Genomic DNA, 15,363 nt, shown 5'->3' on the forward strand with positions numbered 1-15,363 from the left:
AGATAATATTTTGATGGTCAAAGGGGTCATATGCGACATGGATCCGTGTTTGTGATTTGTGGGTTGAGGTTTAAGGGTGCAGCACCACGCCTTTCCTCTGGGTGTCACTGCAGGCAGCTGCAATATAAACAGAGCAGCAGCTAAATGACCGCAGCTAACGTTAGTGGACACCTGGGTGTTTAATTCAAAAAAGAAATGGGAGTGATTTAAGATTTTATCACCGTATTAATTTAACATGTTTAACTATCTACTGTAGCTGTCGAGCTGTCCAGGGACACTTTTAGCTCCTTCACCTTTGAGACCAAGCTAACAAGCCAAGTAGCTTAGCTTCAGTTGATATTAGCGGCATGAACTCTCTCGTCGGATACGGAGTGTCCTCGGAGTCTGACAGCGATGGAGATGTAGAGGATGTAAACAACGGTGGAGCTCGGTAATTAAACCCCTTATGAATATTTTGCATCATTTTTCACAGTGATAGAAACGTGTATGACGCTAGCTTATTCGTGTCTCGATGTTGTTATCATAAAGCGAACCGTGCAACTTTTTTTCTTCTCTTTTCTCTCTGCTAATTTTTCAATATCAAGTTTTGGCAAGGATGTCGGAAATGAGACGACAGCTGTTAAAAAGACCCGCAACTTCTTGCTGGAGTCTGGTTCAGCTTCCAGTGAGTCAGAACAAGAGGAAGAGGACTCAGAGCCCTCTTCATCACCACCACCACCACAACAACATCCAGCAAAGGCACCTACTGCTGCATGCCAGCCCACCCTGCCTGCACCTTCCCTGGGCTCCCTCACCCCTAACAAACTGCCTCCTCCTCCTCTAAACGCCTGCTCTGATAGCAGTGTGTTTGCCAACCCCTTCAAGGCTCAGGCAGACCAGAAGCTCAGCGCCTTGCAGAAACATGTCCCCCTCACAATGCAGGCCAAACCCTCCCAGATTGGAGGTAAAAGGATGTGTGTGTCATACAGGAAAGACGGCAGATGCAGGTTCGGGATCAAATGCAAGTTTGCTCATGATAGTGATCTTCAGACTGCAGTTACACCCTCTGACTGTCATCCACCTGTGAGTGACGAAGCACCGGCATCAGCTCAGGTTGAGACCCGTGCAAGCGGCTCCCAGGAGACGGAGGAGGAAGAGTCAGAGGGGCAGCAAGTGAAGAAGAGGAGGGTTGGACTGAGTAACACTTTGATTCCTCCTAAACGGGCTATGAAGCAGTTTGCCATGCAGAGGGACAGAGAACGGATCAATATGTCCTGATGGGTGTTTTATTAGCAATGACAGTTTGCTGTCACCAAGCAATAGTATGCAGCGGATGCCTGTGTGTATCTTTGTCTATAATGTTAGTGTACAAATAATAACTCAGGCATACTCTGTGTTTAAAATGTTGGAAATAGTGTCAATGAATACACTTAGGCTAAATGTTAAGACATTTATTTACATCATATAAATGAACAGCTGTTGTGCCTGCTCTACCACACATCCTATGTCACACATACTAAATTTGCATCAGACTGGTGCAACTTTAGTATCGACACGTGTTCAAAGGTTTCTACATAGTTCTGGTTATGAATTTACATGATGTTTCAAACACTATTCAGTGACAGTATTAGTTTTAATAGTTTAATTCAGTGACTGTGCTTGCAGGATTCATAATGTGATTAATAGTGTCCAATGTCATCTTCTGGCTGGCTACAATGACTAAGGACGTTTGTGAGCAGTAAATAAATTATACGGGTTATTATTCCTTCAGTCTACCCACAGCCAAGCTTAACAAATCTGCACAAATGTCATTTAAACTGGTTTAATGACACTGCCAAAAATCTTCTAAATATGTATATTTTGTGACTTTTTACAGCCCTGTGTAACACCTTTCTGTCTATGTCCTTCCAGGTTTTAAGATATTTCTCTCTTTGTGAGTTTATTTAGATTTATGTTACATTTTTCTTTTAACCTGGTCGAGTAAAAGTTTTGTGTAGCTCTGGACAATAAATGAACAACTGGCTGACAATTCATTTAAACTGAATTTGTTGAACGCACACATATTGAGGAGGTTTGTAGCTTTCTAATGTGTGTTTTGTGTTTAATTCAGTATATAAATAAAGTTGCTTTAATCCAGTAGGAACCTTGATAATGCCACACACAAGGCATTTGAAGTGCTGTCTATTACTTAGAGGTATGCTATATTATTGCATAACAGCAATAGCTTTGCAACATCTTTTAGAAGTCATTTTCTGCATCAGTACACACACACACACACACACACACACTCAAATAAAAGGCTAGTGAAGTTTACAGGACTTATGTACAAAGGCAACAACTTACACATATAGACACATACATATCTTTCCCTGATACAGATATTCTAAAAAGCTACCAAAGATGACTATGAGTGAACAGTACATATTATATTTGTGATCCTACATTTACCTCAAACGTTGCAATACAGTATATTAGCTCACTGATGACATAATTTGCCACTATTTTTTCTGCTTTGAGTGCACCATCCTTGTTTTACATGAGGGCCTGCTGCACATGTCTCTCAGTGCTGTCAGACAGAACGTCCCCTTGTCCTGTCTGCTCCCAGACCACGCTGTCTTCCCCCACCGCCTCTGTCTGCTGAAGGGAGTTGACTGATGGAGAGGAGGAAGAGAGCACCGGATTGTCCAGAATAAAGCTGTCCCCATTGGTGCAGGCTGGATCCTGGGACTGGGGTTGGGACGGGGACAGGAGAGGAGGGCTCGGGGCGGCTGTCTGCAGGGTCTGAAGCTGCTGAGAGGTCGCTAGGATGGGGATCTGCTGAATATGGGTCTGGGACTGGCTGACCGGCTGGAAGGTCATTTGTAGGATTTGTGTCTGCCCGTGACTGTGCTGCTGGGAGGAATAGGACTGAAGGGGATGAAGCTGGGGTTGGTGCTGGGTCACCACCGCGCCAGAATGGAGGGTCAGTTGTTGGATTTGGGGTTGCTGTGGTTGCACGAACTGGACGGGCATCTGTAGCTGGAGGTGAGTCTGCTGCTGGTTGTCAGCTGGCGAAGGGGGGTCAATGGGGGACAGGGCGATTGTCACCGGCACCTGCATGGTATGGAGGCTCTGGTCTTGTCCCAGTAAAACCACCTGGTGACTCACTTGTTGGGTCACATGACCCATCTGAGACACCTGAGCCACTTGCTGCCCAACTTGACCTTCCTGGCTCAGCGGTTCCACCTGCCCCTCCTGCCCTATTTGGCTCATTTCCAGGCTGGTGACTTCTGCTTGCATGGGGTTTCCTGGCAGCTCCAGCAAGGATGCAGGGGTTGTGATGAGGGCGCCAGCATTGGCTGCAAGTGCCTCAGCAATTAGCACCTCTGGGTGACTCTTGGCCTTATGGGCCACCACGCAGTCCTTCTTCTCAAACTTCTTGCCACAAATGGAGCAGGAAAACTGATAGGTGGCATCGGCATCATGCTTCTTCATGTGCCAGTTGAGAGACGCCTTCTGGCGACAGGTGAAGCCACAGATTTCACACCTATTAATACAAGAAATAAATAAATTGAGAGGAAATACACAGTAATCTGGGGAAATTTAATAGAATTAATGCATTTACAAGCTAAAACAATCAAAAAGTGTGAACAGGGAGGCACTAACTGGAGGGGCTTCTCTCCGGTGTGGATCATGCGGTGCACAGCCAGGTTGTGGGAGCTCTTGAAGGCACGAGCACAGAACTCACAGATGTAGTCTCTCTGGTCTAAAAGAAGAAAAAAAAAAATCACACAACACAAAAAATATACTTTCTTTATTGATTATAACAAGAAATGACCACACACAGATCTAACCCAATGCATAGTTTATGTACATATGTGTACCTGTATGGTGTTTCGCATGACGAAGCAGCTGCTTCTGTAGTCGGAAAAGCCTTCCACAAGAAGGATGAGGACATACGTACTTCTTCTTGAGCAAGTGCTGGTACTTTATGTGATGCTGGTGTGCAAAACAGAGCAGATATGGAACAACAGCATATCAGAAACAGTTGGATGGAGGTCAAGATAGAAAAGTTATTTGCTACTGTTGTAAGTGATCAACCTTGACAATAGTGTGTGGCTAAACTGTCAATCAAGTGAACATTTTATTTATTTGGACTATGTGAACATGTTCTGTAGACCCCATTTAGTCCTTCTGTGTTGAACATTTCATTAAAAAAAGTTTACCTCCCTTCACCTACAGATATAATGAAACACTACCACAGGAGGTACCTTTGGACCTTGTTAAGAGCTGAGATGATTTGTTGATTAAATGATAAGCTGACTGTCAGTAATTGAATCAATAATGAAAATAATTGTTAATTGCAGCTTTTTGGAAATAACATGATTGGAAATGAAATGGTCAACAGCAAAGAGACAGACCTGCAGGTAGCGAGGATGAGCCAGAACTGTGCCACATCCCTCTATCTCACAGCGCACATACTGCACCGGGGGCTTCTTCCTGTGTGGGCAAAGCACATGTCAATACAGTGTAATTAAATAGACCTCAAAGTCTTTATTCATATCCCACAAATCCAAATTCATCATCAGTCACCATCATATCAGTTATTTCTGCATAAAATGGTGACATGATGATACATGGAGTCATATTATAAAGATAATATTATGACGCCCCAGAACAAACATCAACTTCACCTTCTTTTTGGCAGCCGTGGGGTTTTGTCATCTTTTTTCCGCCGGCCTCTCCTAACACAGAAAGAACAAAGGAAATTACATAACTGACTGGGAATGGAAAATGCAGACACTACTGTGAACACAACGCTACTATGAAATCAGAGTTTGGTTTGTAACCACACACGTTACATTCAGATTGAAGCTGAATGTAATACAGTCACAGGCAGGACAATTAGTATTTCACATGCACTTCTCATTAGACGTACATTTAATGTGAATATGTCCTACTGATAACATTTCACATTTGTCACATATTTACAAGGGATGTGCTTACTTCCTGGGTCCGTCAGGGTCCTCCACTATTTCTTCCTCCAGCTTCACTTCCTCTTCCACTCTCTCCAAGTTGTCTGAACCTTCTATCTTTATTTCAGCAACCTCTTTCTCTTTTTTAGGCGCTTTCTCTTTTTCTTTCTTCTCCTTCTGTCTAGGAGGAGCTCTGCGCTTTGGTTTAGGGGCATCCCTGAAAGGACAAGGGAGAGATATCATAGGACTGAATAAAACTGATCTGTATAATAACGCAGTGTGGAGAATATTGCAACAAATGCAAGCAGAGGCCCTGTTTACACCTGGTATTAACATGCATCTCCACATGCATCCTGAGTGACCACTTGTGATCAGATCTCACTTCTCTGCTCTATATGCAAATAAACACGGACATCATTTCCGTTTGCAAAGACAAAATTTGTTTTTTATTAACCAGTGGGAGGACCGGACCGGGGTCCGCTCCGTCCAAAGCTGTGTTCAACTTGTTTGATAACAGGATAAACAAATATACAATGCATTGTGTCCCCTCACGAAAATCAAATGCCGTCCTATTGATTCGCTCTAGCGCTCCGTCTATGTGTGTGTATATATATATATATCTATATATATATATAAGACCACATTCGGAGGTGGTCTGGGCCACATTCATTTAGCAGTGTAAACGCAATGTGTCCTGGGCCACACTGAAGGACCTCCTACTCAACTGACGTCCTCAATTTTCCGGCAGACTAGGCACAGGAACTGAATTGCTGCCTCCTTTGTTCAACTTGTTTAATAACAGGATAAAGAAAGGCGTTATTTTGTTTTTCTGATTTTCATGTGAATTAAAAGAACTACAGATCTTAGATTTGCTGCGCTGCTCGACATAATGGAGCTATAGGACAGGCATTTAATGTTTGTGAGGGGGCACACAATGCATTGTATATTTGTTTATCCTGTTATCAAACAAGTTGAACACAGCGGTCCTCCCGTCAGTTAAAAACAACAACGAATTTGGTCTTTGCAAAGGGAATTGATGTACGTGCTTATTTGCATATAGAGCAGGAAAGTGAAATGCGATCAGAAGTCGTCACTCAAGACGTATGTGCAGACGCATGTTAATGCCAGGTGTAAACAGGGCCAGAGGTGTGACTCCGCCACGCTCCCCTACACATACACACAAACCTTTCAGCCTTGGGGTCATAGCTCTGATCGTTTAAATCATCTCTAAAAGGAACATCATCATCACTGCTGAGGCCCTCTTCTTCCTCTGCACCACTGAAAAGAAAAAAAAACACTTTAAAAAAAAAAAAAAAAAAAAAGGATTTTACATTTTCACTTGCAAGGGGTCAAGTGATGCGCTTGAGTCACCTTTACCTCTGACTCTGCGGCTGATAGTTGAAGTCATGTGGGTCGTCCTGAAACGGAGGGTCTTTGTCTTCCAGGACTGGTTCAGCAACATCCTCACTTTCCTCCTCTTTCTTTTTACTGAGACAGCAGAAGTGTGAAACACAGCAGTCATCAAAACACAGCACAAATCTCTCACTCTCACACACTTGCGTAATACATATATAAAAAAGAGAGTATACTTAAAAAGCTATGAGCTCAGTGGGCCATAAATATCAAAACAAATTATATTTTGTAATATATGCTATGCAGCCTCCATTATTATCCATATTTCAAAATGACACTGCATAACCACACACAGTCTCTCCAAGATGTGAGCGTATCAGAGATAGACTGTTTAAAAAAAAAAAAAAAAAAAAAATCACATCTTTAAAGGGTCAGTTCACCCAAATTACACACACACACACACACACACACACACACACACACACACACACACACACACACACGCACACACGCACACACGCACACACAAACATATTTTCCCAGTTACTTACTTAATAAAACTGAAACAATTTGCATGGCTGGATACCACTGGGAATAAACTGGATTGTTTTGCATTTTAGATGCACTGACTCTCTTAATTTTAGACTTAAACCATATATATTTTGCCATTTTGTAAAACAATACACTTCGGTAAAACCCATAACACTTGTCACGTTGATTTAATGCTTTACCCTCAGGGCCAAAAATATACTCACATTTCGTACTTCTCTTTATTGTTCAGCTCCCCTTCTGCTGCTGCACAACAAACAGAGGAAGAAAGACATCATGACAATGAGAAAGGCAACAAAAGAGAACCCTTAGTCACCACAACCTCCGTTTTTAGATACATGTACGATTTTGTATAAATGATGCAATGTGAAAACGCATGACTGCATAACACAAAATCATTTTACTGCAGTCCATATGGCTGCAACAAACAATTTATAAGTGTCAATTTACTGGGCAATCGTTTCCTCAATTAATCTTATTGTTTGATCTATAAAATGTCAGAAAAGAGTGAAAACTGCTTGTTATAATTTCCCACAACCCAGTGATGTGCATTCAAATGTTTACTTTATTCAACCAAGACCCAAAGATATTCAGTTCACCAAAACATAAAATCCTCATATATGAGACAAGAAGATGATTTCCCATTAATTTTCTGTCAATCCACTAATAAGTTAATTGACTAATTGCCACAGCTCAACCACTCTACTGCATTCTGCCGTATGTGAAAATATTGGAAGCAATCCATGATCACAACTAATCCATAACCAGGTCTACACAAGATGTTAGTGAAGGTTTTCTACAGCGTGAATAATATCCTGAAGAACAGCAGTTAGCACCGTGTTTTAGTGCTTCTGTGTATGATTTGATTTATCAATCAGAGGCCAACATGTTGAACCGTAGCCGCTCATTGTCAACAGGTTGCTCACCAGATTGAATCTCCATTCCAGGTTCTGTCTTACACACAGGCTTGGCAGAGCCGCGGATGGCCCTGCCAGACGGGGGCTTGGCTCCGGCCTGGGCTGGGGGGCGTCTGGAGGGCAGAGCTGTAGAGAGGGAGCAGGAGGATGCCATTAAACATATTGTATGAGCAGAGACACAACCACACATACACACATGATCCAACTGCGCATATACAAAAGCATTTTAGGGACGGCTGTGGCTCAGGAGGTAGAATGGATCATCTACTAATTGAAAGATCGATGGTTCAATCCCCGGCTTCTCCAGTCCGCATGTTGAAGTGTCCTTGGGCAAGATACTGAACCCCAAATTGCTCCCGGAGCTGTGCCATCTGTGTGTGTGTGTATGTGTGTGTGAATGAGTATTAGATTAGATCTCCTGATGAGCAGGTTGGCACCTTGCATGGCAGCCTCTGTCATCAGTGCATGAATATGTGTGTGATTGGGTGAATGTTGACATGCAGTATAAAGCCGGTCAGAAGACTAGAAAGGTGCTATATACATGCAGTCCATTTACATCATGAGATTTAATTTCAATTCGGCACCAGACACACCAAAAGGTCTCTATCTAGCATTTCACTAATTACCTTGAGCATCTGTGGCAGGTTTCTTGGGGTCCTCTGACCTGCAGAAGGAGAAAAATACATACTGAGATCTGTTTCTTTCTCTCTTTACAGAAAGACATGCCCTCAATTATCATCCTTAAGTTGCTGCATGAAGTCGAAATATGAGAAATTGTAAAGCCAGGTAAGTTTCACTCCTCCCTCCCTATGCGGAGCTGCAGGAAGGGGACGCGCTCGGCTGAAGGCGTGCTTTTTGACAGGAACTGACCCCACCGACATAAACACACACACGTTAGAAGTTGAGACAGGCCCATTATAAACAAATGCAGCTGTCTAACAGTTAGAACTGCTCAGTTCAAAACTTACTCTGTGGCTTGACGGCTGTCACCTGCGACCCCCCCTCCAGGCTCAGCCGAACCCGCAGACTCTGAGTGTTTCTTCCGCCGGGAGTTGGAAACTTTCCTCCGCTTGGTCGCGCCGGTGTCCGGACTCGGTTCGTCTTCGTCGTCGTCGCTTTTGGTGTCCTTCAGCCAAGCCGGTACTGCCCTCGTTGACCGGTCTCTCAAAACCCGTCCCGAGCTCTGCGCAGTCCCGTTGACGTCCGTTAATGAAGCGGAGGAGACGCCAGACCTCGGGCGGCCCGCTCCCCGCTCCCTGAGCCCCCTCCGCGGGGTAACGGTCGTACTGGTGGCCGGGGTCTGCTCTGCGGCCTTGTCCTCCACCGGCTCTTCGCCTTTATTTACATCCCCGGTTCGCTCGCCGGTCGGTTCCATCACCTTGAGGACACTTCAGCCCGTCTGTAAATCCGCAGAAAGCCAAGCAGGTTCACTTGCAAATTGAGGAGAAACGCACCACATCTGGTTTAAAGACGTTTTGATTGCAAGAGGCCTTTATCCAACAGTGGGGCATTTTCTGTGAGTGCGTTGGGTTCGCCGCAGATTATATGCATCGATTTATTGATTAGAAATTGAAAACTTTTCTTAATTATCTATTCAGCAATAAACCGATATATTTTTAAAGAAGCAGCCACTATTTTCGCGTTCTTAAAGCTATAGTAAACCTACTTATTCGCCCGGGCCTGGAGCGCAACCATTTTGTGCGCTTTGTTGCGTCTCCTTTAAGCCAAATATAAACTGAGGTTACATTCAAGAGCGGCAGCGCGTTTTAGCAGCTGCATAAATCATCTGGATTTCCCTCTGTGTTTTGTAGCAGACCTGCTCAGTCTGTGTGTATTGTTTATAAATCTGCAAAGACAGCAGCAGCCGCGCAAAAGCAACACGCACAGGAACGGCTGCAGGTGCATTACGGGAATTGTAGTGCATGTGAGATAACAGTAAAACTTTGACTTTGTTTTAATGATATGTTTCTCTTTTTTGTCGTGTCTGTTTAGCTCTTTTGAATATAAAATAGGTATATAATCCATGCGTAAGATTTTTTATGTATATTCATCTCGATTGCATGATGAATAACATAAAATAATACAATATTAATGCAATTATGGGAAAATGTTCCATGCATGTACAATTTTTCCCCTGCGTCACACATGAACACACATAAAAGCAGGTGAAATTATGTTCAGTGTATTTTATTCCCTGGCCTACACTGTGTTTCTATTCTCTGCTAAAGGATTTAATGAGTGACAATATTTTACTCAGTCTGTATGATAAACATCTACTTGCATCTGTTGAATTCATCCTAAAGAAATACTAAATGTGGTTTTTGTTCTCTACAATATCCTTCATTGATGACTGTAGCGCTAACATGGCTGCCGCTGAAAACCTGCACTGTCTGGTCTGAGCAGTACAACTCTGCTGCAGGCTGCGCTGATGAAGGGTTTTAACCACCAGATGGCAACATTGTCCTAAATGTTAAACCTCCTCTGATAACATGAAGTCTAGCCAATATATGTGTATATACTGTATCTATAGCCTCCTTAACCAAGTTTAAAATCTAAATTTTCTCTCATAAAGAAGGTGTGGTGATGAGTTTATTATGACAGTATGTTGGAGATAATTTTCTTGAGTCATAAACTCACTCTTGCCTCTTATCTGGTAGAACCTGTAAAGATGTTATTAATCCTATTCTGATCACAGCTTTGTGTATACACAAACCACCATGTGGGATTGGAGTGATAGATAATGGGGAGGGTGAAACCACAAAATTAGGTTTCATACCATGGGAGAGCAGTGTGCCTTGACTTTTTGGGAAATTAATTCCCCCTTCCTTGTGGACACTTTTTTTTTATCATGAAAAGCAGCTAAGGACAAGACTTAAGTGCCCTGAGATAACTTTTGTTATGATTTGGCACTATATAAATAAAAATTGGAAATGGGAATTGGACTATTATCATAATTTATGATGATAATCCATCATTAATAGGCCCCTTCTTTCAGTGCCACTGAGTGATTTGCCAAATATTAAATATCCCCTCCATAAATGTTTTCATCAGAGAACATGATCTAAGTTGAGACAAATTCATATTTTGATATCAAAATAGGATTTTGTATTTGTTATATGTATTAATTTAAGTAATAATAGCCAAGAAGGTTTTTTTTCCTGTTATCTGTACCTACATCTCAATGGTAAAACAGGCTCAAAGGTGGTGACAATGTAGAAAAACAGCCTGTGCCAGTAATTGTCTTCCTGCTCATATTATACAGCATAATGAAGGCTACTTCTGTTCTTTTTTTTTTTTTTTAAAAAGTCCTCTATGGACTCCTCACTGGGGTACAACATGTTTCTAGAGTAAAGTTGAGTTTATGAAACATTCTCCACTGCGCTCTCTCTCCTCTCTGCACCATGACACATTTCTTAATAATAGCTGATGTATGAGGTCGGGGATGGGTTTCCATTCACAGAGGTTGTAGTCAAAGTCCTCTGTCTCAGAACCTTTCAAGACATTTATGACCCCTCTTAGTGCTTTCCACAGTTAAGCAGTTTAATCTAAAACAAAGCCTAGCTGAGATGGTTTAGACTAAGTGTTTCCCAACCTTTTTTTTTTGCTTGTGAGTCCCTCAAATGAAGCACGTCCACTTGTGATCCCTAATCACAAGTTATGGTCTTAGTATGGATGCGAGTTCAACCAAAGAGTAAATTCCCAACTGTTTCATTTGAAGGATTATTTTAGCATCAGTCCTATACAAGAAAAAACAAAAATAAAATAAAAATATATAATTTTGTATAACATAAATGTTTTTTTTTCTTTCATTTCTTGTGACCCATCAGATTTATCCTGTGACCCATTACGAGGTCCCGTTCCACAGTTAGGGAACCACCGGTTTAGACTGTTATGGTTCACACGTTATATATAACCAGTGTGGCGGGAGGACAAAAAGAATGACACAGCATCACATGCTTTTGAAAATGCTTTATTTATCTATTTTGTCACTATAAATATAACAATGCCAAATAAGCTTCTTTTTTTTTTTAAACAAACCTTCTGATAGAAAACAGTCTGCAGGTCTACAAAGATATACAGCACAGGGCACATCTTGGCATTAAGGCACACACTAGGAAGAGTTTAAATGGTAACACCTATATTAAACTAGGCATATAGCTCCACACACCACTGAAACACGGAGCAGGAGGAGTTCGTCCTGCTGATGTAGTGTGGGTGAAATGCAGGCAATAGAAAGTAAAGCAAGGTGTTTTGAGTGGGAGGCAGAACCAGAAAGTGACAGTTGGTCTGCTGTCAAACACACAAAGATGTTTTGATGGCTGTTAGACAATTAGACCTTTAATAGTTTAGCCAGAACTGACAAACTGAGTCCATTTTTTTAAGCGGAGCTGCAGCTCAAAGGACTGATGGTTTGAACAGTTTCAGTCTTGGCTGTTGAAACTGATAACATGTGGCTGAAAGAGAATGCCTTTGTGTTCCCACTCATAACACTAAATGCAGTTAAAAATAGCAACAACAAAAAAATAACATTACACATAACAAAAACACAATAACCTTGAATGTTTAAAAACTATTGGACACTTTGGCAAAAAAAAGTTTTTCTACTTTTGTTACTCTGACTTTTTATCCCTAAGCAAGGTGTAAATAATGAAAAGAAATATGTTGTAGAATATATTATACCTTTTCTTCTCACTTCATACACAATATACGTAATGCATATATTAAATATATCCTGACTTATTGTCATCATACAAGAAAATAATAAAAAGCTGTCGCCAGTTTGTTTTCTAAGTCCAGTTTCAGAGAGAAGAGATGTAGTAATAAGTAGAAAATGGAGTGAGATAGAGCAAATATGTTGTGAATAATCATTCTCTTCATTTAACTTAACAGAATGTCAAAATCCAGGCCTTCCTCAAAGTCAAACTCATCTTATTGTTTTGTGTGTAAAATTTAATCGAACATCTGAGGAGATGATGGAAAATGAGCAAATAAAATCCCTCAAACACAGGGAACAAAAAGAAGTTTAGAGTTTAAAATTTAGAACAATTAACTATGTCAACTGGTTAATGAATGCAAGCATACAAACGTGTTTTGCATGTTTTTACATAAAGATGTCTGTTCTGTTGCATGACTTCATGATCAGCAGCTGCTTGCATCCGTTATGTTTGTGTGCTGCAGTACATCGCTCGGCTACTTGCACACTTCAGCGTGAGGTATTGCTCCAGTTATTCCCAGTTCAATATTACACTTGTTTTACAACACACTGCTGAGTTTAAAAAGTGCCTACTACACATTCATAAGTGTTATTTTATGTTTTATACTTTATCAGGGAGGGAAAACTCTGCCAGATAACACAGACGGTGGCAAATGCCAAGTAGCCCAGTTCACATATGAATTCACGCTTAGCATTTAATATCTCTTCATCTGAAAGCGGCAATCTCTTGCCCTTTATAAATATGTTTAAGTGCACCTCGGTCAAGCACAGTTTAGAGGACGAGAAATAAGGATATAAACATATGGAGTGTTACTGCAGGACATTCAGAGAAGAGACTACAGGAGAGAGGTAGCCTTGTCACATCTGACTGCAGAGACTGAAACCTACTCGTCTCACTATAATACAGTAATACCACAAATCTGGTTCAATGGAAAAATGAATGGATAAGACTCCAGCGCCATGCACAGGCAGAAGTCGCTCCTCTTCGTGCCGACCACGCGGGCTTAGCTTTGTCACAAAAGGCACAGTGAAAGATATAAAGCCCAGAGTAGCACGTAACAGTATGCAGATGTAAGGCACTGTAGTGAGGCATCTTTCTAATGTCGTGAGACTGGAGTGTATGTAGCATTAGGTTTTTGGTTAGCATTTAGCAAATGCAGGAGCGCTTAACGACAGAGTGCTCCAGTCCATATAGAAAAATGTCTCTCATTTCTGTCCATATTTGTTCACCTTTCAAGACTCAAATAATTCAAAAAGCAATAATAAAGACATACATAAATGAGAAAAAAAACAACAACTAATATCTGTTCAGTCTTAGTCCCCTGTCAGCGCATTTCCCCTGGATGGAAAACATCTCCATGAACATGATATCACCATTTATCAGGCTGGCAGATAGAAACGTGTTTCCCATCTTTGAAAAAAGCTTTCCAGTTTTCTTTCTTGCATTATTTGTTCCCCAAGGAATCTGTCACAAAAATATTATTTAGCTGGGAACGTTTCTTCAAGCAAACCAAGATACTGTATATGTTTCAAAAAGTTAAAGGAGAAACATAGAAACAAGTAAAGAAATTATAGGCAAATAAACACAACACAATAGAACCTTCATTTAAAACAACCAAAAAACACAAATAAAACTAAATAAACCAAAAAGTACCAAACAGGTATGTTTGAAGCGTACACATTCAACCAGCATGGACGGACAGCTTCACCTACAGCATGTAGAATTGACTAAAACACTATATACTAATGAAAAAAAAAACTAAAACAAGACATTAGTAGGCTATATCCAAAACAGTTGGCTTCAGTGGTATCCTCTCAAGTCAGTAGTTCCTGTTCCTTTCAATTAACTTTTTTCTTTGTTTCCCCCATGTTTTTACACTTTTTTTTTTACACAAAATTAGACACGGTCTGTCTTGTCTAATTTATATCTAAAATACACAGAGAAACCTACAGAGAATACAACTTTAAATATGTATCTTCTCTTCATAAATACTTGAATGTACCTTCAGTGTTCTTGTTGCTATAGCAACAAGGTGGCGAGGGTCAGGGAAAGAGATAGAGACATAGAGTTGTGACCGTGTTACGCTCATTGTTGGGGGAAGGTTGTCACCACATGCACGTAGGTTTCCTCAGTGAATGGACTGTCTTCTATGTCTGTTATAATTTTGCATAATTAAGCCTGTCATATGGTTGCCGTGGGTCTGGGATATACTGAGGCTAATAGGTGGGAGAGATGTGAGATGTCAGGTTGTGATGGCTTTACTGTCTGTGTTCTGAATGTTTATTTCAAACGGCATTCCTTTGGAGTGCTTGGAGGTTCACAAGTTCGAGAGATGTTTTCATATCATGCACACTGTTGAGATGTTGCAGAGGTTGTTCAGTCACAGGCAGAATAATGCTCTTGTTGTTTCATGTGGTCCGATCCTTCAGAATCAGTATGTCTGGTAGACGTCATGGATGGGCAGCTGGAAGGCTGCTGCAGGGAAGGCCTGTGGCACAGCGTAGCCGGTGTATCCTCCATATGCTGCAGCTGCCACAGCTGCGTTCTTCTGCAGAGCAGCCAGAGCTGCTGAGTTGGCAGCGTAGTTTGTGATGGGGACGTATCCAGCTCCATACAGGCCGCCGGCTGCTGGGATGCGCTGTACGTTGTGGGCCATGGCATAGACAGGAGTGATTGGTCGACCCTGGGAAATGTAGGAGAAAGAGAAGGAGTATACAGCATACAGTTAATAAGAGGATTTCTAAAGCATGTCCTCAATGTACAGTGAATATATTTATTGCCCATTAATTGAATGAATCCACTCAGTTGTGAGTTGTTTTTACTTAACCTACATAAGGAACATAAACTTCCCAGAGTACCACCAAGCAACGTGTGTCATATATGACTGTGTGGACT

The 15,363-nt window shown here is 41.5% G+C and overlaps 3 protein-coding genes across 15 annotated transcripts in view; 1 reads left to right on the forward strand and 2 right to left on the reverse strand.

Moving 5' to 3' along the window:
• Positions 1–96: 96 nt before the first annotated feature.
• Positions 97–2,008, forward strand: si:ch211-113e8.11. Its single transcript, XM_042394616.1, has 2 exons — positions 97–430; positions 585–2,008. The coding sequence occupies exons 1-2, from the start codon at positions 348–350 to the stop codon at positions 1,255–1,257; spliced, it is 756 nt and encodes a 251-aa protein (XP_042250550.1). The 5' UTR covers positions 97–347; the 3' UTR covers positions 1,258–2,008.
• zfp91 (ZFP91 zinc finger protein, atypical E3 ubiquitin ligase) lies at positions 1,416–9,657 on the reverse strand. Of its 2 annotated transcripts, XM_042394592.1 has the most exons (13): positions 9,420–9,657; positions 8,722–9,152; positions 8,380–8,417; positions 7,763–7,879; positions 7,043–7,082; positions 6,312–6,422; positions 6,120–6,212; positions 4,966–5,151; positions 4,653–4,703; positions 4,380–4,458; positions 3,843–3,957; positions 3,625–3,724; positions 1,416–3,505 (listed from the first exon to the last, which is right to left on the reverse strand). In XM_042394592.1, exons 2-13 carry the CDS (start codon positions 9,126–9,128, stop codon positions 2,512–2,514), a joined length of 2,331 nt encoding a protein of 776 aa, XP_042250526.1. In that variant the 5' UTR covers positions 9,129–9,152; positions 9,420–9,657; the 3' UTR covers positions 1,416–2,511. The 2 variants fall into 2 exon arrangements, with proteins under 2 accessions (XP_042250526.1, XP_042250536.1); XM_042394602.1 differs by having other exon boundaries at positions 7,043–7,079; positions 8,722–9,657.
• A 2,418-nt stretch (positions 9,658–12,075) lies between these two features.
• Positions 12,076–15,363, reverse strand: part of rbm47 (RNA binding motif protein 47) — a 31,815-nt gene continuing 28,527 nt past the window's right edge. For all 12 annotated transcript variants that reach the window (XM_042434914.1, XM_042434895.1, XM_042434911.1 and 9 more), the window contains one exon: positions 12,076–15,151. In XM_042434914.1, coding sequence (XP_042290848.1) covers positions 14,900–15,151 — 252 coding nt within the window. In that variant the 3' untranslated portion in view covers positions 12,076–14,899. The remainder of the gene's footprint in view (positions 15,152–15,363) is intronic.

This window comes from Thunnus maccoyii, chromosome 2 (genome assembly GCF_910596095.1).
Source record: "Thunnus maccoyii chromosome 2, fThuMac1.1, whole genome shotgun sequence".
NCBI lineage: Eukaryota > Metazoa > Chordata > Actinopteri > Scombriformes > Scombridae > Thunnus > Thunnus maccoyii.